General features: G+C 37.3%; 1 protein-coding gene and 1 non-coding gene across 2 annotated transcripts in view; one reads left to right on the top strand and one right to left on the bottom strand.

The window, feature by feature from the left end:
* The window catches only part of MAP3K2 (mitogen-activated protein kinase kinase kinase 2), a 97,704-nt gene extending 75,289 nt beyond the window's left edge, over positions 1-22,415 (top strand). Inside the window, exons 13-17 of the mRNA XM_023225593.3 lie at positions 2,382-2,530; positions 2,932-3,063; positions 5,841-5,970; positions 12,057-12,234; positions 13,349-22,415. Coding sequence (XP_023081361.1) covers positions 2,382-2,530; positions 2,932-3,063; positions 5,841-5,970; positions 12,057-12,234; positions 13,349-13,574 — 815 coding nt within the window. The 3' untranslated portion in view covers positions 13,575-22,415. The remainder of the gene's footprint in view (positions 1-2,381; positions 2,531-2,931; positions 3,064-5,840; positions 5,971-12,056; positions 12,235-13,348) is intronic.
* Positions 3,714-3,820, bottom strand: LOC111551600. The gene has a single exon (XR_002734407.1). It is a non-coding gene; the product is annotated as a U6 spliceosomal RNA (small nuclear RNA).
* Positions 22,416-23,688: the final 1,273 nt, after the last annotated feature.

Here is a 23,688-nt window from a genome sequence, read left to right as displayed (position 1 = left end):
GGCTGATGTGAATCTTACTTGAAATAGTGGGAATAGGCCTATAGTGGTAACTCAGGCCAGATTGCAAAGCATTTAGACCTTATTATGTAAGCAGTGCATACAAAGATTCATGCTCAAAGATGTTTATTGCAGCACTATTTACATACTCTGAATTCCTTTTTTGTGCTAGTGTGTCATAGTTTACTTTTATATCCATATTGACCCCATGCTATATTGCTGTTATTTTTGTTTTAGACAGCTATCTTTTGAAGTGATTAAAAATAAGAGAAAAATGTTTTTTATATATATTTTCAGTATATTCATTTTTATAGATCTTTGTATAGATCCAAAATCTATGTAAACAAAGATCCAAGATCTATTGGGTATCAAATTCCTTCTGCCTAAAAAACTGCATTTTAACCTTTCTTGTAAAATAGACTTGCTGGTAGTAAGTTCATTCAGCTTTTGTTTGTTTGAAAAAAGTCTTATTTCTCCTTCATTTTTGTGACAGCATCTCACTCTGTCACTCAGGCTGTGGTGCAATCTTAACTCATTGCAACTTCTGCCTCCTGGGCTCAAGCAATTCTCCCACCTCAGACTCTCAAGTATCTGGCATTATAGGCATGCACCACCATGCCCAGATAATTTTGTATTTTTTGTGGAGACAGGGTTTTGCTGTGTTGCCCAGGCTGGTCTTGAACTCTTGGGCTTAAGCTGATCCACCTGCCAAAACCTCCCAAAGTGCTGGGATTACAGTGTGAGCCACTGCACCTGGCCTTTCTAGCACTTTAGGCTATTGTCCCATTGTCTTCTGGCTTATATACTTCCTGAAAAGAAATCTGCTATAATTCTTATCTTTGTTCCTCCATATGTAACATGCTTTCTTCCCCTGTAGCTGTCCCAGCTGCTTTCAAGATTTTGTCTTTGATTTTCTTTCTTTCTTTCTTTTTTTGAGGCAGAGTCTCGCTCTGTCGCCCAGGCTGGAGTGCAGTGGCTGGATCTCGGCTCACTGCAAACTCCGCCTCCTGGGTTCACGCCATTCTCCTGCCTCAGCCTCCCGAGTAGCTGGGACTACAGGCGCCTGCCACCTCGTCTGGCTAGTTTTTTTTATTTTTTAGTAGAGATGGGGTTTCACTGTGTTAGCCAGGATGGTCTCAATCTCCTGACCTCGTGATCCGCCCGTCTTGGCCTCCCAAAGTGCTGGGATTACAGGCTTGAGCCACCGCACCCGGCTTGTCTTTGATTTTCTACAGTGTGAATTTGATGTGTCTAGGTATATTTGTGTAGGGTTCCCAGCGGGTGTTCTTTCAGTTTATTGTATTTATAGTTTGTGAAAAGTTCTCAGTTGTTACCTCTCCAAGTATTTTTTCTGTCTCATTCTTCCTTTTTCTTTTGGGATTCCTATTACCTGTACACTAGACTATTTGATACTGTCTCATACCTCTGCTTTTTCTCCCTCTCCCACACACACACACTCTCTCTCTCTCCCTCCCCGCCCCCTCTCTCTGGCCCCATTGATCTATTTTCAGGTTCACTGATTCTTTCCTCAGCCTTGTTGCATCTATTTATGATCCAGTTGAAGGAATTCTTAATTTCTGTCATTGTTCTTTATTTCATGCATTTTCATGTGACTCATTGCTGTAGTTCCCATTGCTCTGTTCACCATCTGTTCATGCATGTTGTCTACCTTTTCCATTAGAACCTTTAACATGTTAGTCATAGTTATTTTAAATTTCCCGTCTGAACCTTCTGAGTCTGTGTCTGGATCTTCCAAGGGTTCAGTACTCTCGTGCCAGCCCACATTTGTTTAAAATGGAGGTGAATTCTTCCCTGCTTGTGTGGGTCTTTCTCTGCGCTTTGCCGTAAGTGAGTCCAGTGCTTCTGTTCTGTCTCTCCTTGGAGGTGCCATTTTTTCCTTCGATTTCAGGTTAGTTGGTTGCCCTGCAATCTTAGTTTTTTGGTATGTGTTCAATAAAAGTTAACTTTTGTAGATTACCCAGATTTCTCTTGTTTGTATGGGATTGATACTTTTTCCAACTTTCTACATTGTAGGTGGAGGCTGAAAAACTAAGTACAAATATTACTGCAGTGAAGATTAGAAATGGTGCATCTTACAGTCTTTGGCATCTTAGATTGAGTGAAAGAAAGATGCTGTCACATATGTAATTAGGAAAACAATTTCAGAAAAAAATGACTCTTGGGATATGAATTTTTTTTGGTTTAGGATTTGTAGAAAATTGATGAAAGAGAAAATTTTGAAAGATGTGGATTTGGATAATCATAATTTTCCCTTATATCCAAGCACATTCAATGGAGGATGTCACTAATGCAGTATGTTCATTTAGTTATTAACCATTTGTGTGCTGTTTGATATTTCACTTTAAGAAAGTGTTCTTTTTCAGCACCTCGGGCTCCAACCAACTGGAGATTGGGCAAACTGCTTGGCCAAGGAGCCTTTGGAAGGGTCTACCTCTGTTATGATGTTGATACAGGAAGAGAATTGGCTGTTAAGCAAGTTCAGTTTGATCCCGATAGTCCTGAGACCAGCAAGGTAAAAATCACTGCACACATTTACTTTGTCACATTATAAGAAACTTTATTTATTATTATTTTTTCAACATTAAGCCCCTTCCATTCTAAATAAGAAGCATTTTTACAAAAAAGTGCAGTTTTCTTTAGTATAAATTATTTGTAAAACAGATTAGATATGTTTATCTATTTTTTAATATGTATTTTTCTTTTTTAGTACTTCAGTTATAATCTTAATCTGATTCAGTGTTGCTTTAGCATATCATCAAGGACTGTTTAAAAAGTTATTGGTTAGAGACTTTCAGATATTTGTTACTGGGAACTAAAATTTTCAGAATGAAATCACCTTGATGGTCCATGAAATTAGAATTTTTTGCTTTTACTGACATTGTTGAAGACTTAACAATGAATTCTCTCTTTCAGGAAGTAAACGCACTTGAATGTGAAATTCAGTTGCTGAAAAACTTGCTGCATGAGCGAATTGTTCAGTATTATGGCTGTTTGAGGGATCCCCAGGAAAAAACACTTTCCATATTTATGGAATATATGCCAGGGGTAAGTTAGTACATCTTTTTGAAGATGCACATTCCATTTAAAATTATAGTTAATAAAAGAAAGACAAAAAAACGTAGATTATGAAATGTTAACCCTAGTTAAGAACATTTTGAAAGAGTTTTAAATTAGAGCTGGGTTATTATATTTTCTGTCCTCTTCATCTGTCTTTGTATTTTTTAACTCATTAATGCTGAAGTATTCTAAAGTAGGTTACAGACATCTTAACAGTCTATCTTGAGATTTCCTAAAATGCCCATTATAGCTGATATATTCACACCAAGTTCCAGTCTAGGATGATACATTACATTTAATTGTTATGCTCCTTAATTATCTCTCTCTTTTTAAACAGTTTTTTATAATTCTTAAAAAGAAAGAGAGACAAGGTCTCACTCTGCTACCTAGGCTGGTTTCAAACTCAGTGATTCTTCTGCCTTGGCCTCCCAAAGTACTAGGATTACTATCTAGAGCAGTCAGTTTGTACATGATACAGATTTGACTAAGAGAGGAGGATAGCCTGTTAAAGAGTCTTCACTCTCAGGATCTGGAAGAATTTGAAAAAAAAAAAAAAAAAAAACCAAAAAACTCTCATGGATTTCTCTAATTGCATTCTTGTGGATTTTGTTTTTTTGTTTTAAATTTTTCATATTTTTAGTTATATGGAATGCTTCACAAATTTCCATGTCATCCTTGCACAGGGGCTGTGCTAATCTTCTCTGTATCATTCTAATTTTAGTATATGTGCTGCCGAAATGAGCATGTGGATTTTAATTTGTTCTTTTATCCCTTTATTTATTATAAACTCCAAGTTAGATCTAAGGTCTAAATTAGATTCACATTCAACCTTTTTTTATTTGATACATCATAGATGAAGCTATGCATCCTATCAGGAGCCAGTTTCTGGTTATTCTCGTTATTCCACTGTAGCAGTGCAAAGACCAACCATTAGATGAGGGTGATTGACATATTGATTCCTGCACTGCAAAGTTTTGTTTTTTCCTGCAGACCAGAAAGTAATATGAGATATAGCAGTGGCACATATGAATAGCCCGTTCCTTTTCAACCATCCACCTAATGTTTTTAGCCCTGATTGATAGTCATCACTATAGTCTGTAATTTCATTAGGAGTTATAAAATGTGATTTGTGACATCTGTCATTATGTATATTTTATTTTTTAATAAGTACATCTAGTACTAATGATTTTCAAGGTGGTGATTGATATGTTTACTCATGTAAAAATACATGTATTTCCATAATTTTTATTTTATTTATTTATTTTTGAGATGGAGTTTCGCTCTTGTTGCCCAGGCTGGGCAATGGCATGATCTCAGCTCACTGCAACCTCTGCCTCCTGGTTCAAGAAATTCTCCTGCCTCAGCCTCCTGTGTAGCTGGGATTACAGGTGCACACCAGCACACCCAGCTAATTTTTGTATTTTTAGTACAGACGGGGTTTCACTGTGTTGGCCAGGCTGGTCTCAAACTGCTGACCTCAGGTGATGCACCCGCCTCAGCCTCCCAAAGTGCTGGGATTACAGGCATGAGCCACAGCTCCCGGCCGTAATTTTTATTTTTTGAGATGGAGTCTCGCTTTGTTGCCTAGGCTGGAGTGTAGTGGTGCGATCTCGGCTCACTTTAACCTCTGCCTCCCGAATTAAATCATTTCTCCTACCTCAGCCTTCTGAGTAGCTGGGTTACAGGCACCCGCCACCACGCCCAGCTAATTTTTTGTATTTTTAGTAGAGACGGGGTTTCACCCTGTTGGCTAGGCTGGTGTTGAACTCCTGACCTCACGTGATCCACCCGCCTCAGCCTCCCAAAGTGATGGGATTACAAGCATGAGTCACCATGCCCGGCCGATACCTGTGTGATTTTTGTATTTTTAGTAGAGACGGGGTTTCACCCTGTTGGCCAGGCCGGTCTTGAACTCCTGACCTCAGGTGATCTGACTTCCTCAGCCTCCCAAAGTGCTGAGATTACAGGCGTAAGCCACTGTGCCTGACCTCTTCTGTATAATACTACAGGTAGAGACACAGTAGACTGAACAAACAAGCCATGCTGAACTGTAGGTGTCAGTAGTTGACTGGGCACCCTTGCTCCTTTCCATATGTGTGGTTTACAAGTTTGGGTCCACAGAATTGCAAAATGCTCTCCCTCCAAGGATGGCTCATAAACAGTGGAAAGGACAAATGGTTAAATCTGTAAAATCCAAGGATTTACTTTCATATGACAGAGTACACCGTTTACCAAAATTCAAGGAAAGGCAGAAACATTCGGATGTATTTTCCTGTCGAAAAAGAGATTTGTCCCTCAGGAAGCATTTTATTTCTGTCTTTTAAAGGGATTATTAATCAAACTTGTACATGGAATCACTAGGGAAGCTTTTTCAAAATTCAAATACCTGTTCCTCACTTCAGACTGATTCAGCTTTCTCAGAGATGGCACCTTATCCTGCCCTAAAAAACACTTGAGAAAATCTGAAGTTCTCCTTTTGTGTATGTTCTCATGTTTTGAACTCGAGTGTTGAGTTTTTTCTTATATAAAGAAAAAACTTTAAAATCTCATATATGTTCTTTCTAGTTACACCCATTCCTTTTCCTGAGAAAATCAGATGTCAATAAAATACTTTAAAAACAGAGTAAGAACAAAATAAATAAAATTCAAGTAGGACATGCTTAGACGAGTGAGATGAGAATTCCTGCCCTCTTTACCAATAAAGATTTAATAGCAGTTTTCATTTCAAACCATATACAGTAGTTTTTGTTGTTGTTTTCTCCTAGGGTTCAATTAAGGACCAATTAAAAGCATATGGCGCTCTTACCGAGAATGTGACTAGGAAATACACCCGTCAGATTCTGGAGGGTGTCCATTATTTGCATAGTAATATGATTGTCCATAGAGATATCAAAGGTAAGTAATGAGGTATTTTCTATTTTAAATAGACAGTTCTTTGTGAATGTGAATGAAACAAGTGATATGGATAAGACATTTAACATTAATTCATCTATCTCTGAAACAGGGAAACAGTTCTCTTGCTTTCTTGTGAACTGCATCAGTGTTTTATCACACCAGGCCTGTCTCCCCAGATGGGTAGCTCTACTGTGGGGGCTCACAGAATCAGTAAAGTTTAAGAGACCGTACAAGTGAGATCATGTTTCATACATATTGCATAGGCATTAGGATAGGTTGGCCAAGAGTAGGAACCCTGCTGCCGGGTGGCCTGATTTGGATTCGGGCTTTATCCACACTGTGTGACCTTGGACAAGTTACTCAGTCTCTCAGTTCCTCTTTCTTAAATGATGGAGATAATAGTATCCAGCTCATAGGATTCTCTAAAGGGGTAAATGAGTTAATGCATGCAATATGCTTAAAGTAGTGCCTGATACCTAAAAAGCTCTTAAAAGTTAGCTGTGATGACATACTTTATCTTGAGATCAAATTTGAGCACAGAGGAATGGATGTCACTAGCTAGGGAAAGAATGAAGAGAGGGGGAGAAAAGAACCCCCAACTGAGCTCTGATGAACTCCAGCTATGTCAAACTGACATTAAAACTCAAAAACTCAACCGTTTTCAGGGATAAAGGATGTAGGTAGATGTGTGAAGTCACACAGAAGCAAGTGGTGGGGATAAGTACAATTTAAAAATGCTTCAAAATCTATACTACAAAACATACCTGGAAGTTTGGTCCTGTAAAGGTAGGTTGTAGCCCCAAATTTAGACATCACTTTATAAATCGATCAATAAAAATAAAAATAATAAATAGTGACATGATGGTGCATGACTGTAGTCCCAGCTACCTGGGAGGCTGAGGCAAGAGGATCGCTTGAACCCAGGAGTTCAAGTCCAGCCTAATGTAGTGAGATCCCATTTGTTAATAAACAGTAATGTGCCACATAATGATGTTTCCACATCATTATGGACCAGATATACAACAGTGGCTATACCATATAGACTAGGTGTGTAGCAGGCTATATACCATTTAGATTTGTGTAAAACACTCTATGATGTTTGCATAATGACAAAATTGCCTAACAATGCATTTTTCAGAATGCATCCCTATCATTAAGCAATACATTACTGTAAATATGTATGTGTACACGTTTGTATTTGCGTGTATAAAGATACTATTCATTGATTTTGCTGGGGACTCTTATGAGCTCCCAGGCTTTCACTTCCCCTTTGAGGTGTGGCACATCCTAATTATGGCCATATTCAGACCAACGAGAACATTCCTAACCAGTTCTGGTGATGGAGTCGAATGCAGAATGCCTAAGCCAGATCACATATGCTAGAATGGGACTTAGAGTAAGTCTGAAAAGATGGGGACATTGCTCATGAGCTATGCATCTTAGGCAGACCTCAGTCGTTAAGTATGAAACCTGATAGCTTAAAGAACCTCATAGAGAAGTTATTCAGTTAGGAATAATGTCCATTCAAGCCAGCTTCTCGTTAGCCCTCACAATGAGGCAAGGTAAAGGAGCTGACGGAGCTACCTGCTGAGTGGATCTTCTTCAAACTTTGCCAGAAGTGAGGAGTCATCCTGGTCAAATGAGGAGGTTGGAAGTAAGCTGATTTTAAAGCATAGGGCAAATATATTGATAAGAGAATAAACGTAAAATATAAAATTGGATGTGCAATATGATCTTAAGGTTGTAAAATTCAGGTATGACCTAGAAGGAAGATTTCCATATGATTGATGGTGGTTATCATCAAGTGGCAGGATGAGTGATGGTCTTTTTTTTTTTTTAAATAGATGGAGTGCAATGGTTGTTACCCAGGGCTGGAGTGCAATGGTGCGATCTTGGCTCACTGCAACCTCCGCCCTCACCCTGGGTTCAAGCGATTCTCTTGCCTCAGCCTTGCTAGTAGCTGGGATTACCGGCATGTGCCATCACACCTGGCTCATTTTGTATTTTTAGTAGAGATGGGGTTTCTCCATGTTGGTCAGGCTGGTGTCAAACTCACGACCTCAGGTGATCCGCCCGCCTTGGCCTCCCAAAGTGCTGGGATTACAAGTGTGAGCCACCACTCCCCGCCTTTGTTTGTTTTTTTCGTTTTGAGTCAGGGTCTCCCTCTGCCATCCAGGCTAGAGTGAAGTGGTGCTATCATGGCTCACTGAAGCTTCAACCTCTTGAGTTCAAGCCAGTCCTCTCACCTCAGCCTCCCGAGTAGCTGAGACTACAGGCACACACCACCATGCCCAGTTAATAAAAATTTTTTCTTTTCTTTTTTTTTTTTTTTTTGTAGAGATAGGGTATTGCTATGTTGCGAGGCTCCCATATACTTTTTCTGTATTTCTCAAATTTCCAAGAGCAACTTTTAAATCGTAAGAGAAAAGGAAGATGATTGGTTTTCAGTTTAGACCCATGAAGTCATAATGAAACCTAGGATGAAAATGAATTGATTATGTTGCTAGGGAACCAACTCACTATTTCAAAAACTAGTTGCTCTCTTCTGCCTTTTTTTTGTTCTGTTTGTATTACAAACTAGACCACTGAAGACCAAATAATGGATGAAAGGAAACTTATCTTCATAGAAGTATTTTGGCTAAGAAGCGAAGAAAGAATAATGAACAGATATTGGCATTAAACAGTAATAGCTGCTGATATCACTTAAATAGAGATCGTCTAGAATACAACATTATCTATCTAGTTTTGTTCCTCAGTTCCCCAGAAATTGAACCTGAATCTGATCAAGCCTCCAAATTTGGTTACGGAATTATGTAATATACATATAGGACAGATGAGCGTGTTAAAATGATTCTTTGGGATGCAGTCAGCAAAATCTAGACCATGAGAAAGCTATAGGCAGACAACTTAGTTTCTTCATAAGTTGCAAAGAAAAAAGAAAAGGAGATTGGAGGGAACTTTAGGAAAGACTTAGAAGATTTATCAGTGACTCCCAATATATGGACTTCATTTGGATTCTGGTTTTTTTAATGTAACAAATTGAATACCGACTATATATTTGATAATATTAAGAAGTTATTGTTCATCCTCTTGGGTGTGATAAGAGTCCTTATCTTTGAAAGATATGTACTGAACCATTTGTTCATCACGACATCTTGAATATGCTTCAAATCCTAGAGAGGGGAGGAGGAGTGGTTGGCAGTATGGCTGGGGCAGGGTTGTCCAGATGGATGTTGAGGCTGGGTGGTGGCTGAGCATGCTGCTCTACCTTTGTGTATGTCTGAAAAGTCTCCTTAATAACTTACTTTTGACACATCCAAAATAAGTTTTTAGAAACTTATGCTGGAGCCTGGCTACCCATGTTCTCTTCAGCCCTTCTTCTGGGTAAGCATTGGTTCAACATTGGTGATTCCTCCCCAGAGACAGTTTCCCTTGTCTGTGACCTGCCTTGGACTGTTCCTTCCCCAATCAGAGCCCTGCTTGTAGCCAGTAAAAAATGGGCTTTGTTGTCTTTCCACTGGTTAAGTATTCTAGAGATGGTGGCTTTTTTGACAGTCTTTCTTAAAGTATTGGATGGTAGGAAATGTTAGACAGTGCTCTTTTAGAAGATCACTAATGTCATGGCATGTTTACACTTAAGGTGTGTAGAGAATGAACTCTGGACTGTCCTCTGGAGAGAGGCTTCAGGGAACCATCATTGACTAGACTGGGGAATTTTTGGGGGAACAGAAAGACAGGTACAGAAGCCCCATGATAGGAGTGGGGTCTCTTTATCCTCTCCAGTCTGTAAGGTAGCTTTTCTCCACTATTCATTCTCCTTAGAGATCATTTTTTCAGAAAAGGGTAAGAGAACCAAGAAAATGAATCTCTTTGTAATATAAAATAAGGTTAAGGTTATGGAAGACTTAAGAAATGAAGTAAAATTTTAAAATTAAAATAATTAAAATTAGATAATAAAATAAATGGCTTATTTAAGAATAGGTAAAGAAAAAGTTAAAAATGAGAAGGTCCAAAGTAACGAAGGTTATGTGGAGAAAAATGAGAAGCGAAATGATTTATAAAAGACAGAAACTAGATTTATAATCCCAGAAAAAATACAGAGTTTTTAAAATGATAAGAGTGAAAATAGAGAATAAAAAACAAATTAGCCTAGTGCCCATAGCTTGGTTTTTTGTTTTGTTTTGTTCTGTTTTTTTGTTTTTGTTTTTTTTTTGAGACAGAGTCTCACTTTATCACCCAGGTGGGAGTGCAGTGGCATGAACTCAGTTCACTGCAGCCTTAGCTCTCTGGGCTCAAGTGATCCTTCAGCTCAGCCCCCAAGTAGCTGGGACTACAGGCTCACACTACCATGCCCAGCTAATTTTTTTGTATTTTTTGTAGAGATAGGGTTTCACCACGTTGCTTAGGCTGACCTCGAATTCCTGAGCTCATGCGATCCACCCGCCTTTGCCTCCCAAAGTGCTAGGATTACATGTGTGTGCCACTGCACCTGGCCGATGATCTTGTTTTTTTATACTATTCTCCACTAAAAGGAACTAGGCCTCCTTGAGAAATGGCTGATTTTAGGACTGGTGCAGGAAATATACAAGATGAGCCTGGAGCATCTTCGAGTGCCGGAAAGCAAGAAAGTGCTCAAAAACAAAAGCAAGAATACAATGATGGGGGTATGGCAAAGGGACACAGAGCCAGTGGAAAGAAGCTCCAGTGGCTGAAACTGATAAATAGCAGGAGAATAAAGTAGTACTGGATTATAACCCAGTGTATAAAACAAATCTCCATGTTCATAGTGATGTAAATGAATGATTTAATAAATATGTGGGAGAGGGGAGACAAATCTCTTCTGCAGCATAACTCTAAATAATTTATGTAGCTACTCATCCTGAGCATAACTCTTTACTCCTTAATTGTGGGCTGTGCGTGGCAAATTTCTTCCAAAGTATGGAAAGGGTGGGGGACAATGACTTTACAGTGGAGAACCTGACAAACACTATCTCAAGCCAGGTGGTCAGGGTCAGCATCAACAATGGTGTTGACAGTATGTGCCTTTAATATCATATGATGAGAATGGCAGTTTACCTGTGATCTTCCCCCAAAAAACTTACAACCCCCATTATGAGAACATGGGACAAATCCTAATTGAGGGACATTCTACAAAAACCTGACCCCAGTACGCCTCAGAAAAACACATGTCATCAAAAACAAGGAAAATTTGAGAACGTATCCCCCCTAAGAGGAGCCTGAGGGGACATGATGACTAAGTATGGCATGGGATCCTGGTTAGGATCCTGGATCCAGAAAAAGAGTATTAGGGAAAAACTGAGGAAATCTAAGCAAAGTATGAACTTGGCTAATAATATTTCAATATTGGTTTATTAATTGTGGCAAATGTACCATACTATTAGTAATAGAGAAACTGGGTGTGGGGTTATATGGGAGCTCTCTATACTATCTTTGCAATAATTCTGTAAATCTGAAGCTATCTAAAAAGTTTATTATAAAAGCTAATGAAATTTTAAATGAAAAGCTCAAAGCCTATCATTTAAAATATTAAAAATTGAGATGTAAAATTAATATAAAGCAAGATTCAGTATTAAGAAAACTCTAAAATATAAGGTAACTAAATTTAAGTAATAGAGGGGGAAAATGCTTTTGATTATGAAGCACCCTAAGGAAGTTTCTGAGAAAAGGCTGGCTTCTAAGGGAAATAAGTTTCAGCCATGGGCTTCCTGCTTTATGACAGAGAAACTGGGGGCGTTCTTGGTCCTTCACTGAGCTTCATTCTTAGCCCTTTTCGCCTTTCTCCTCCTCATCACCCTCACCTCCAACCTGCACCAGTCCTTTTCAGTAGAAACGTCCTAGGTCCTAAACACACAGCTGACCTAAAAATGTAGTGTTCTTGCAGCAAATCCTTAATGAGCACCACCTGTGTGACTAGGATTATGCCAGCTACTGCCAGAAGATGAAAAGCAGCCTAACTTTGGGGAAAAATAGAAGAGTCTATGAAGTAATTCTGTGCCATTGTTCTTTTATACTATATTCCAGACGGCCAATAAAATTAATGAAATGAGGCAATTTCTTGTTTTTAGGGGCAAATATCCTGAGAGATTCAACAGGCAATGTCAAACTAGGAGATTTTGGGGCCAGCAAACGGCTTCAGACCATCTGTCTCTCAGGGACAGGAATGAAGTCTGTCACGGGCACACCATACTGGATGAGCCCTGAAGTCATCAGTGGAGAAGGCTATGGAAGAAAAGCGGACATCTGGTAGGTTTTGATGTGAAGTTTGCTTGAAAACCATCTGCCGCCTTATGTATTTCCACCTGGGACTGAATTACTGAGGCAGATGTAAATGATCTTTTGTACTTCCAAAATAGGATGTAAGAATTGCAAAGATTAACACTGTATTAATTATGCCTTATTGAGGCTTATAATTGATTAAATATTTAGAATCCTTGAACCTGTCCTCCATTCTTTTTTTTTTTTTTTTTTTTTTGAGACAGAGTCTCACTCTGCCGCCCAGGCTGGAGTGCAGTGGCCGGATCTCAGCTCACTGCAAGCTCCGCCTCCCGGGTCCATGCCATTCTCCTGCCTCAGCCTCCCGAGTAGCTGGGACTACAGGCGCCCGCCACCTCGCCCGGCTAGTTTTTTTTTTTTTTTTTTTTGTATTTTTTAGTAGAGACAGGGTTTCACTGTGTTAGCCAGGATGGTCTCGATCTCTTGACCTCATGATGCACCCGTCTCGGCCTTCCAAAGTGCTGGGATTACAGGCTTGAGCCACCGCGCCCGGCCAATCCTCCATTCTTTAGGAAGGATTTTATCGTGAGCAAACCTCAGCATTAAAAAGCTTTTTGCTATTACAGAAGTACATAGTTACTTTGTTTGTCTAAAGACCTTTAAAAGTACTTCATCTTTGTTGTCAGTGTCTTATAATTCATTTAATCTTTAATTCTTTTATAATTTTAAGTTAGACCATGAAATGACCATTTTCTACTTCCCACCCAGAAAAGACTTTAACAGACGTTCATTTTAGGCACCTGAAGGCAACTGATTTCTAATGCTTATATTCTTTGTAAGATAAAGACAAAAATTATTTTTAATGTCAGGTTAGAAATTATATAAAACAAAAATAATAAGATGAATAATGTTCTTTGCCCAACCGTTTGAATTAAGTGATAGTCATTAAATTGTTGTTTTAAATTGATTTTTATGTTTAAATTACAGTTTTATGAAATGGTAGAACTTTTTAATGAAGCTTTGAATTTGAAGTTAAGTCATATTTAAATATACATGGACTTAATGCCTGTTTCTCATTTTCTAGCTAACTGGCTTTCTTTCATGTTATTGTTTGTGTAATGTATTTCTTTTTGTTTCTTTTCAGGAGTGTTGCATGTACTGTGGTAGAAATGCTAACTGAAAAGCCACCTTGGGCTGAATTTGAAGCAATGGCTGCCATCTTTAAAATTGCCACTCAGCCAACAAACCCAAAGCTGCCACCTCATGTCTCAGACTATACTCGAGATTTCCTCAAACGGATTTTTGTAGAGGCCAAACTGAGACCTTCAGCTGATGAACTCTTAAGGCACATGTTTGTGCATTATCACTAGCAGCCAGTAACCTCTCCTGTGCCTCTACCTAGCTCCCATCTATTCATTCACCTTCTCTCTGACTGCACTTTTCTTTTTTATAAAAAAAGAGAGATGGGGGAGAAAAAAAGACAAGAGGGAAAGTATTTCTCTTGATTCTTGGTTAAATTTGTTTAATAATAATCTAAATTTTTTATATTTAATCTTTTTTTCCCTTACAAGAACTTGAAACTTTTTTTTAAATTTTTATAATGTACTGATGTGGTTCAGAGAGCTAAAGCACTTTAGTACATAGTCACTCTTTGTAGTACAAACAAATCATTTGGAATACCTAAAGATTGTAGAGTCATTCCCTCTATCACTGACACATCAGTGGTGATGGGAAGACATGGAAAACAAGGAGAAGAAAATGATGTATAATTTGTAGTTTTTAGTGATAGTATTTAAAATATATCCTCATTTGTGGGGTTGAGCCCTAAACTTTAGTTTACGGTAGGTACTCAACCTAAAGAATATAGGTTTCTTCTTATATCTGTATTCTTTAGATCCTAACCTCTGTCTACCAACCTTTTTGCTCAGTAGGAGTCTTGATAGAAGATACGCATCTCTGAGAGGTATGTTTATTTGTTAATCCTAACCAGTATAATAAGCAAATACACTTTAATAGATCCATGTTACTGGAATCTGTAAACTTGAGGGATAGCTTTCTGCTTACACACACACACACACACACACACACACACACGGAAAACCTTTTATTTTAAAGTCAAGTCGTGAGCAAATTGAAATAAAAGACAAAAGGAGATCGTTCTTATCAAATGTGTGAGCAGTAGAAGAGACCACATTTGCCAGTCAATAGAAATAATGAAAAAAATTAGGTGTTTAGTGTATTTTAAACTTGTTTTACTTGAGGGGGACGTCCCAAAATTAAAGGAATGGAGAAATAATCAAAATCATGTATACCATCTTCTATTTCTAGCTCCTGATTCCCCATAGATAACATTCCTTAGGAACGAAGAGTTCAATTAGTAATATTTATGTGTTATGTAGGGAGATGAAACCCTTGTTCTTAGGATCACAGAATACTAAAGCACCTCCAGAAAAACAGGTATCATGTGAAACAGTGGTTGCCAAAAGTGGAGCGAGGATAATTTCACTAGGCATTTGGCAATTCTTAGAGACATTTTTGGTTGTCACAACTGGAAGGATACTAGTGGCATGAATTGGGAGAGGCCAGGGATGCTGCTAAATAGACTATAATACACAAGGAAAGCAACCTCACCCCTCAAAGAATTACCCTGCCCAAAATGTCAGAAGTGCTGAGGTTGAGAAACCCTGATGTAAAGATCAGTCCCAGTTACAAACTGAAAACAGCTGTTTACAAAGCAGTACATGCAAGAAAGGAAAGGAAATTTCAAAGAGAAAGTGATGTAATGCAAATTGAGGATTTTACAAGATCAGCTACTGCTGCTTAAGTCAAGGGTGAATGATCTCAACAAGCAGCAAATAGCAGTCACTTTACCAGCTGCATATTGCACCCACCTAGGTAACTCTTCATTTTAGGAACAAACTGAATTGGAACACTGAGCCTTTTGAACTTAGCCATCTCTATATATTCTTTCCTTAGAATTCATAATTTTAGGCAAAAAAAAAAAAAAAAAAAGCTTATCAAAACAAAGTTTTAACTACTAATGGGAAGGTTAAAAAGCTGCCAGGTATTTCTAGTACAATGTATCCACTAACAGCAAGGACATTATTAAATGGAACAAGACAGCTGGGAAAGGCCCCACTATCTCTTAATAGAATTGTGCTACTATAAAACATGAAGATATCAGTAATTTGGCCACTTGCAGTTTTTTTCAGCATGTTAAAGCAAGTGCTAAGTACTTTATTTTTAAAGGTCTAGAAAACAATAGTCTTCCTGGAGGCCCCAAAATCCCTTTCATGGGATTCATAAGGGACTCAGGTATTCTTATTTTCTGCCAAAAGGTGTGCTTATTTAGGGAGTCTTTTAAGATACTTTGTTTCTGAAGTTAGGTAGATCTTGGTTTACTGTGCCAAGGTCCTACCTAGCATTCCCTATAGGAATATTTGAAATTCCACTAGCTAGTCTAAGAAGTCAAAGCACAAAATTAGTTGTCAACGCTTCTCTCATACTCTTAAAATTGAAGCAGTTTGCAGGGAAGAACAAGAATGAGGTGCCCCTGCCTTGGTAAAGCGACTGCCAAATCTTGTTCTAGAAACAATCCCCAAGTGTGTGGATCTATTATAATTTCTTTATCTTTTATGAATGAGGGCATCTTTTCTACTTGAGCAAGATCATGGTCTCTGGACCAGTGGGCTTTTCCTTCATATCTGTCTTGTGTAGTTGTGCTTTTCCTTTGGCTCATTTTTGGTCTGTCAGGGTAACCAGCAGTGCAGAATATAAGACAAATGCTCTTTAGCGAGAAATCCGGTGAGACTGTAGAACCCAGAGCAAAACTGTTTGTTTTTTTTCAGTCTCTGTTTTCTTTTCTAAATGCTATAGAAAATAAAGGCACCTGAAAAGAAACTACTACTTTAACACTGCTGCGGAAGGCCTTTGCTTTATAAGACAAATATTATTAGCTATGGGAAAGTAATGTTCTTTATGTAAAGACTTAAAAATAGACAAATAGTTTACAGAGTTATTATATAAAATATGATGTGAATTTATTTCAAACAAGTTGTGAAGGTACCAAAAACCACAATAAAAGTTAATATATATAAAAACTACTAGAACAAAAAAGCTTGAAGGTGTGGGGGTGGAGGGTATGGAAGACCAAAAGTAAATTTAAAAAAGAAAGTTTTGAAAGGAAATAGCTTCATTGGGGAAGTTAAAATATAACACTCCGTTTTTTTTTTCTTCTTCTTCTTTCTAATAATGGTATGGATCAACGAATGCAATTTGAACTTTTTAAGATAACTCTACATGTGTTTTGTTTCTTAAATGCACAATTGATTCTTCTATACTGTAATGCTTCTTTGCTGACGCTGGAAAATGGTCAGACTGCTGACTTTGTGCCTTTAAAATGCATTCTGCTTTGACAGTGGCAGACTTTTTGGTGCTGGAGAAGATTCACTAGCAGTCTTATATGTGCTTTTCAGGAAATATCTTTCTACTTAAGGCCTTGAGAGATTCAAAGTGGCATGACTTAGGCTTGGACCAAATATAAGATCTTTTACATTGCAAACAAAGTGTTGTATTGAATAAAAGGGTTAAAAAATATTATAATGACTAATGGAAATTTTAATGGGTTGGTAATTATTTAAAATGTATTTAAAATTATACAGACTGAAAATTTCAGTATGAATATCTTGAAAATTTTCAGCTCTTTTCCTTGTTTACAAAACATCTTTCTAACTTAAAAAAATGACTATTGCCTTAGAAAGTTTTAAAAGGCACAGTTACCCTTACATAATATATATGAATTAAAATATTAATGCATTTGCTGAACTATAAAAGAAAATTTTAAACCTTAATTTCAGAGTAAATTGAATTGGCTTTCACTTGAGAGTCTTTACCTTATTCCCAATAGAAACTGCATTAAAAAGATGAAACTATTTCTTTCGATTAAGTTTCTGCTACTCCAGTTCTTATATATGTCAGATCTGCTCTGTAGTATTTCTGATGGAGCTGTTACAAGATATATGAAATCACTTAGAAAATAAAATCAGATGTGAATAGTTTAGCAGGATGACCAAGCCAGATGTAGACTCCTTGGTCTATGGCAAGGTTCTGTGCCAGTGATTTTATTTGGAGTCTGGGAACTGATAGCTTGATATAAAATCACCTGGTGTCAATTAAATATACAAATCTGTCTTTTTTAATAGAACGAATCTTCTTCATTTGTTTATTCAATAATTGTAACTTACTATGTCAGGTACTAAATTAACATCCTTATTAAGGAGGTCACAATCTAGGAACATGGGCAAGCAGTTACTTACTTTATGGCATACGCTAACTCTGAAAGTTCAGCAATGATGTTTTAAAATGTTATTTTTTATTAAGTAAGGGAAAAGCAATTTTAGGTAATCATTGGCTGTTATAAACTGAAATGTCATTGACAACAGGGATTAGAGTAAAAGTGTCCCCAAACTGGAGGGATCACCTCCCCAACCAGGTCACATAGCATCTCTCTCAGGACCCCCTCTTACTGCAAAACCCAGCCTCTACTCAACAGTTCCGGTGATAGGAAGCATTTATTCCATAATAGTGGTTTTTTGTTCGTTTTTTTCTCCCAGTGTCTCTTTTAAAGAAAACATACTTTATTTTGGTCTAAATTGTGAAAATACCCAAAACATTTGATAGAAATCGAACTCTGTCAACAGTGTTATTTATACTAAGATCAGGACAGTTTCTTGAGATCATACTGTTTTATTACTAAGTTTGGCCTTTGTTTTACAAATGTAATGTTCATATTTATTTGAATTTTAAGATTGGTTAAATGTTAATGAAAAGCAATCCAATTGTTAATTTTTAGTAGTGCCTTTTCTCTGTATGCCTTAATTTTATTTTATATTAATAATTCAAGTTACCCACCAAAATGAAGATTTTTTCCAAAATCAGTAGGCTTCACAAGTTCATTTGGCCTTAGACTGTGTATTGGTCCTTAAATGTTTCTTAATGCCTGCCTCCTCCTACCCTTTTCTACCTCCTTTTTTTTAAAATAAATAATAAATGTTAGGAGAGAAACATTAGGATTTGTCTGTGATAGACACGGTGCAGCTTCCACTAGACATGAATTCCCAATAAGCATAGAAAGAGGTATTCTCGTTCTAAAGAGACATGTAAATGTTTTCTGGGTTGAATACTTGATTTTCAGTCACATTGGCACTGTCCAAGTTCTTGGTATATTATTACAGTTCAGTTATGATTTTCATGGTAGAGTCACAGTACTTATTTTTGCCCTAAAGAGTCATTCACATGGTTTACAGATGTTGAGGCAATGAGACAGGACAGTGAGTAGGAAATCCAGGGATAGCAGATTCTAGTCCTTAATTCTCAGCTAACATTTTAGGTAATAGTCTAAGTTACTTTTCTGTGAAGTGTGTGCATGTGCGCCTGTATGTGTGTGTGTGCGTGTGTGTGTGTGGTGTTGAGTTGGAGGCAGGGGTAGGAAGGAAGAAGGGGAAAGGTATGAGTGTTCAATTTAGCTCAGTTTCTGGTTTTGGAAGAACAACTCAAATGTATGACCTACTGATGATACACAGTGAGTGTAGTCATCCTTGGGTAGGAACACCAGTACATTTTCCACAAGTAGCTAGTATAAATGATTGTATAATAATTGATTATAAATTGCCATACTCTTGGTTGCTAAAAGTAGATTAAAACTCAATTTGTGTATATGTATAATAATCTTATATATAATTCTTAAATAGAAAGTAATTGATTTTACATAGTTCTTCCTGAACTTTTTGGAGCTGAAATTCTGCCAAATATTACCAAAATAAGCTTCCTTAGCTTACCAAGTATTCACAAGGAAATTCTCTTATACCTCTTTTTGGTTGGCTAGGGGAAGCATGCTATGAAGCAGTTGTTCCTGCTTCATAGTTGTCTTTGGCTTGGCTTTGACTTCTGCCATGGTTTGGACGGGATCCCATGGTAGGTGTGGGAAGTACTGGCCTCCCATCTCCCCATACTCACCTTCCAGAGCTGTTGATGGAAATGAGCACTTGGGGGAGCCTAGAGATTCTTTTTTCAGTGGTCATGTAAGCATTCCAGGTTGAGCTTCAGAAAGATGAGGGAGGAGTCATAGCTATAGTAAAGAAAAGAATACATTTTATCTGTTGCCTGTTTACAGTCTCATAGAATTCTTCATACTTTTTATAATTGTGCATTTTAATTGACAGTCATATGGTATTTTTGTTAATAACAGCAAAGGCATTAAATCGGTACCATTGTTCCTTCTGCCTGATGACTTCTTGTTTGTAACACAATCTGTATTATCAGAATCACTTTAAACCAAAGCTTTTATATTCCCTGTACACATAGCCAAAATAATTAGCACTGTTACTTCTGTCCACTTGTAAGCTAATAGTATAAAAATTATAAAGCAGATACTAGTAGAATTTGTATTCTGGTATATCCTTCAAGGAAAAGGACAGGTGATCAGTGTTTGCATTTAGACGTGCAGAAGTTACTTCCACTGTTGAGGAACTGTGTAGACATGAATTTAAGCTTGTACATGTGCCAGTCTTGTTAATGTCACTTGACCACCAATGCACAAAGACAGACATTAACGTCTGATGCCTCAGGTTGATGGCGTACTTTCTTCCTAGCGTCTTAACATTTATGAACTTATGTTTGACTTGAGGGGCATTTCAGCAAAGCTGTGAGGAAAAGTAAGTTCCGGACTGATGTCTGCTTTGTGCCATAGACATTTTGGAACATAAGGAAGTATCTGCTTCCACTGTATGTGCAGGACTTGTCCCCACATAATTTCTGAATCCCTTAATGCAGTTGAGAACAGTAAAATTCATGACCATACCAAAAAGCACTTTTAAGTTCACTTATTTTTAAATATTCTTTTATAATTTATTTTTTAAAAGCATATGTAACTAGTGATGATTTTAGCATTAGCTTTACTTGGAGGAGAGAAGTAACAAAATTACATCTTAAACTCTATTAGATAGACTACAAAATGGATTTGATGTATTCTTACTTTTCCAAAGAATTTTTTCCATCTGGAATAAGAAGAGAGGATTAGTTGAAACATCTGAGCTGGAGAGGCTTATGGGCAAAAGGAAGTGCGCCAGACTCTTGCAATACATGCTATTCAATTGAAAGTACAGTGTCTAAGGATAAAAATACTTCTTTAAAAACCAATAATTGTTTTAATGCAATCTTAATTAGTAAGTGGTTTACATTTTTTCTATTGTTATTGGTTTTAAAATTTTGCTACCCTGAATTCTGAAATATTATAAGAGTTAATACCAAAAATACTTTTAATGTCTGACATCTCTTACATTTCACATGGTTCTTTTTATTCATTGTAAATAAAAGTAAACTTGGATAAATTTGAGAATAAACTTTGCGTTATTGCAGACTATGATTATCAATTTGTAAATTTACCCTTTGACATAATAATGTACATTTTTTAATGTAGCCATTAAAATCTCTATATTTAACCTATTGGTTTCTCTCTGTAAATGTTTCTAATCTCAGTTGAATGCTGGGCAGTTTATAATTATGTACAAAGAGTTTTTTTCCTATTAAGATTGACATTTTTGCACATTTTTGGAAATGTTTAATTTGTACACTGATTTACTACTCTGACCAATAATTGTTGATGAGTGTATGAGCGTCATGAATGTGTGCATTGAACTACTGTCTGTGTCTTTATGTTTTAACTTCTTTCAAGATGTAGCCATCAGTTACTGCACTGCTATTACTGACTTAAATGGACCTTTTTGCTTTTACAGACTATACTTATCTATGGTTCTTTGTTGAAGAACTCAGGAGTTCAACATTAATAGAAATTAGAAAATTTTATAATGTATTATAAAATCCATTACTAAGTTGAAAGTATGCTCTGTGTATCAGGGGATGTATGTTTGTGTGATTTTTTTTTTTCTGTCTGTAGGCACATGTATATATCCCAGTAAGTTCTTACTTTCATTTCATTTCTACATTTTTATGAACTTGTTTTATAAGGGTACTATTTAGTTGTGATAATTAAATATATATAAAAGCTTTCTGAGAGATTATTTACTATATGAATATATTTTCAGCTGGCTGATCAAAAGTATTTTTAAAATTTTGTTTTTAACCATTCAAAATGTATTTGTATTTTCAGAATTGAATGCAAATCATACTTAGAGCCCAATTAAAATACTCTTGCAAGAAAAAGCATTAAATTCTCTTTAAGAGAATTCTGTGAAATGCAAATTAAGGGAAAAATAGGTTTTAAGCAGTAGCAAAAACACACCGCTAAAAATGGCCTTTGAATTCTCAGAGCTATGGAAAAATGTGAGAAACTAAATTGTCTCGAGATGTCAAGATTTTTCTATCTCCAGTTGCTGTTGGCCTGTCCTACTGTTGTCTTTGAATATTTCCTGTATTCTACCCCAAAATATTTCAACTTTTAGTTTTTCTATCACTGGGCAAGGTCAGACTGGGTTTATAAAACAGTATATTGGCATATTGTGATTCTTTGTAATTGACTATAAATTGGTTTTGAAATGTCCAAACATCCATTGTGTGTCTTTATATTGTACTGTGTGTTTTAAGTAACTGGCAGAAAAAGAATTGGAAATGAAATTTCCAATCAACGTTGTATTAAAGAAAACTTTGTTTTAAATATGCGGTACCATGTAAAATTACTCATGTTAGGAATAAAGTCCACTGTTGAAGTTGAATGTCACTAAGTTTATGATGTTAAAAGGAACCGGTGTGATTAGGAAAACCTTCCAGAAGCCAGATATAGTGTGGTACGTGCCACATTTCATGCACATTTTGATTTTGTGTTGTCATTCAAAATTGTGCTTGTAAAAATGTATACTATTTCTGAGTTTTATAATTTCTAGGTACTTGTTTTTTCTTGCTGGTAAATAGCTTTTTTTAAAAATCTAATATAAAAGAAACCATGTTTATATTTTGTTAGTGATCAATGACTTTGTTTATATGGAAATTTGTATATTGTTGGCACACATTTTGTTTAGGTTTACGTGCATGAAGGCCTGCAATAATTAGCACAATGAAAATTGCTTTTTCTTACATGTTCATTTTTTTGAAAGATTGTGGTGCAAAGGCTTACTCTAAGTAACCTTCTGGACTATGGAATGAATATAAATGAATGGCACTTTGAGTGTTAATAAAGCTAATATTTATTTCCACTGTGATGGGTTTTTCCAGATCTATTCTTGGGCACATTTTATTTACAGTTATTCCCTCCTTGCTTGAGTTGAGCACTCTCTAGGAGACCAAGCACAGACAAATCTAAAAACAGTGAAACTAAACCAAATCTTTCCAGTATCTAAGTCTATAATGTTCCACCCAACTTGTAGTGTATCTTTGGCTGGACATCTTGATTACCTAAATCAGAACTAACGATGATTAAAAATAAACACAAACCCTACTATCAAACCTACTGAGTTTAAGGAACGGTCTCTCACATGGTGTTGGAGATTATTTATTTATTTGAGACAGAGTCTTGCTCTGTTGCCCAGGCTGGAGTGCAGTTGCGCCATCTCAGCTCACTGCAAGCTCTGCCTCCTGGGTTCCCGCCATTCTCCTGCCTCAGCCTCCCGAGTAGCTGGGACTACAGGCGCGTGCCATCACGTCCAGCTAAGTTTTTGTATGTTTAGTAGGGACGGGGTTTCACCGTATTAGCTAGGATGGTCTCCATCTCCTGACCTCGTGATCCGTCTGCCTGGGCCTCCCAAAGTGCTGGGATTACAGCCGTGAGCCACAGCGCCCGGTGGAGGTAATGTAACACTTTGCTATAGAGGGCAACTTAACGCAACCTCAGAATTGAAATCTCAAACTCAGAATCAGAAACCTCAGAATAGACCGGGTATGGTGATCCCAGCACTTTGGGAGGCCGAGGTAGGTGGACCGCTTGAGCTCAGGAGTTTGAGACCAGCCTGGGCAACATGGTAAAACCCTGTTTCTACAAATACTACAAAGATCAGCCAGGTGTGGTGGTACATGCCTGTGGTCCCAGCTATCCAAGAGGCTGAGGTGGGCAGGTCGCTTCAGCCTGGGGGAGAGGGTGCAGTGAGCTGAGATCGCACCACTGTGCTGCAGTCTTCATGACAGAACCAGACCCTGTCTTAAACTTCAGAATCTTGTATATCCTCTGATCCAGCAATTTATATCTAGGAATTAACCTGTGGAAATAGACTGTGAATGTTGTAAGTTGCATCTATAAATTTCAAACTTGAAACTCTAAATGTCCAACAATAGGGGCTATTGTAACAGTACCACAAATTGGGTGGCTTGTAATAAAACATTTATTGTCTCACAGTTATGGAGGCTAGAAGTCTGAAATCAAGGTGTGAGTAGGACCATGCTCCTGAAACCCATAAGGGAATCCTTCCTTGCCTCTTCCAACTTATTTTTTATATTTTAGAAATTGGGTCTCACTATGTTGCCCAGGCTGGCCTCAAACTT

This window comes from Piliocolobus tephrosceles, chromosome 11 (genome assembly GCF_002776525.5).
Source record: "Piliocolobus tephrosceles isolate RC106 chromosome 11, ASM277652v3, whole genome shotgun sequence".
Taxonomy (NCBI): Eukaryota; Metazoa; Chordata; class Mammalia; order Primates; family Cercopithecidae; genus Piliocolobus; species Piliocolobus tephrosceles.
Note: the sequence above shows the minus strand (reverse complement) of the source record. Positions and strands in the feature narration are given on the sequence as shown.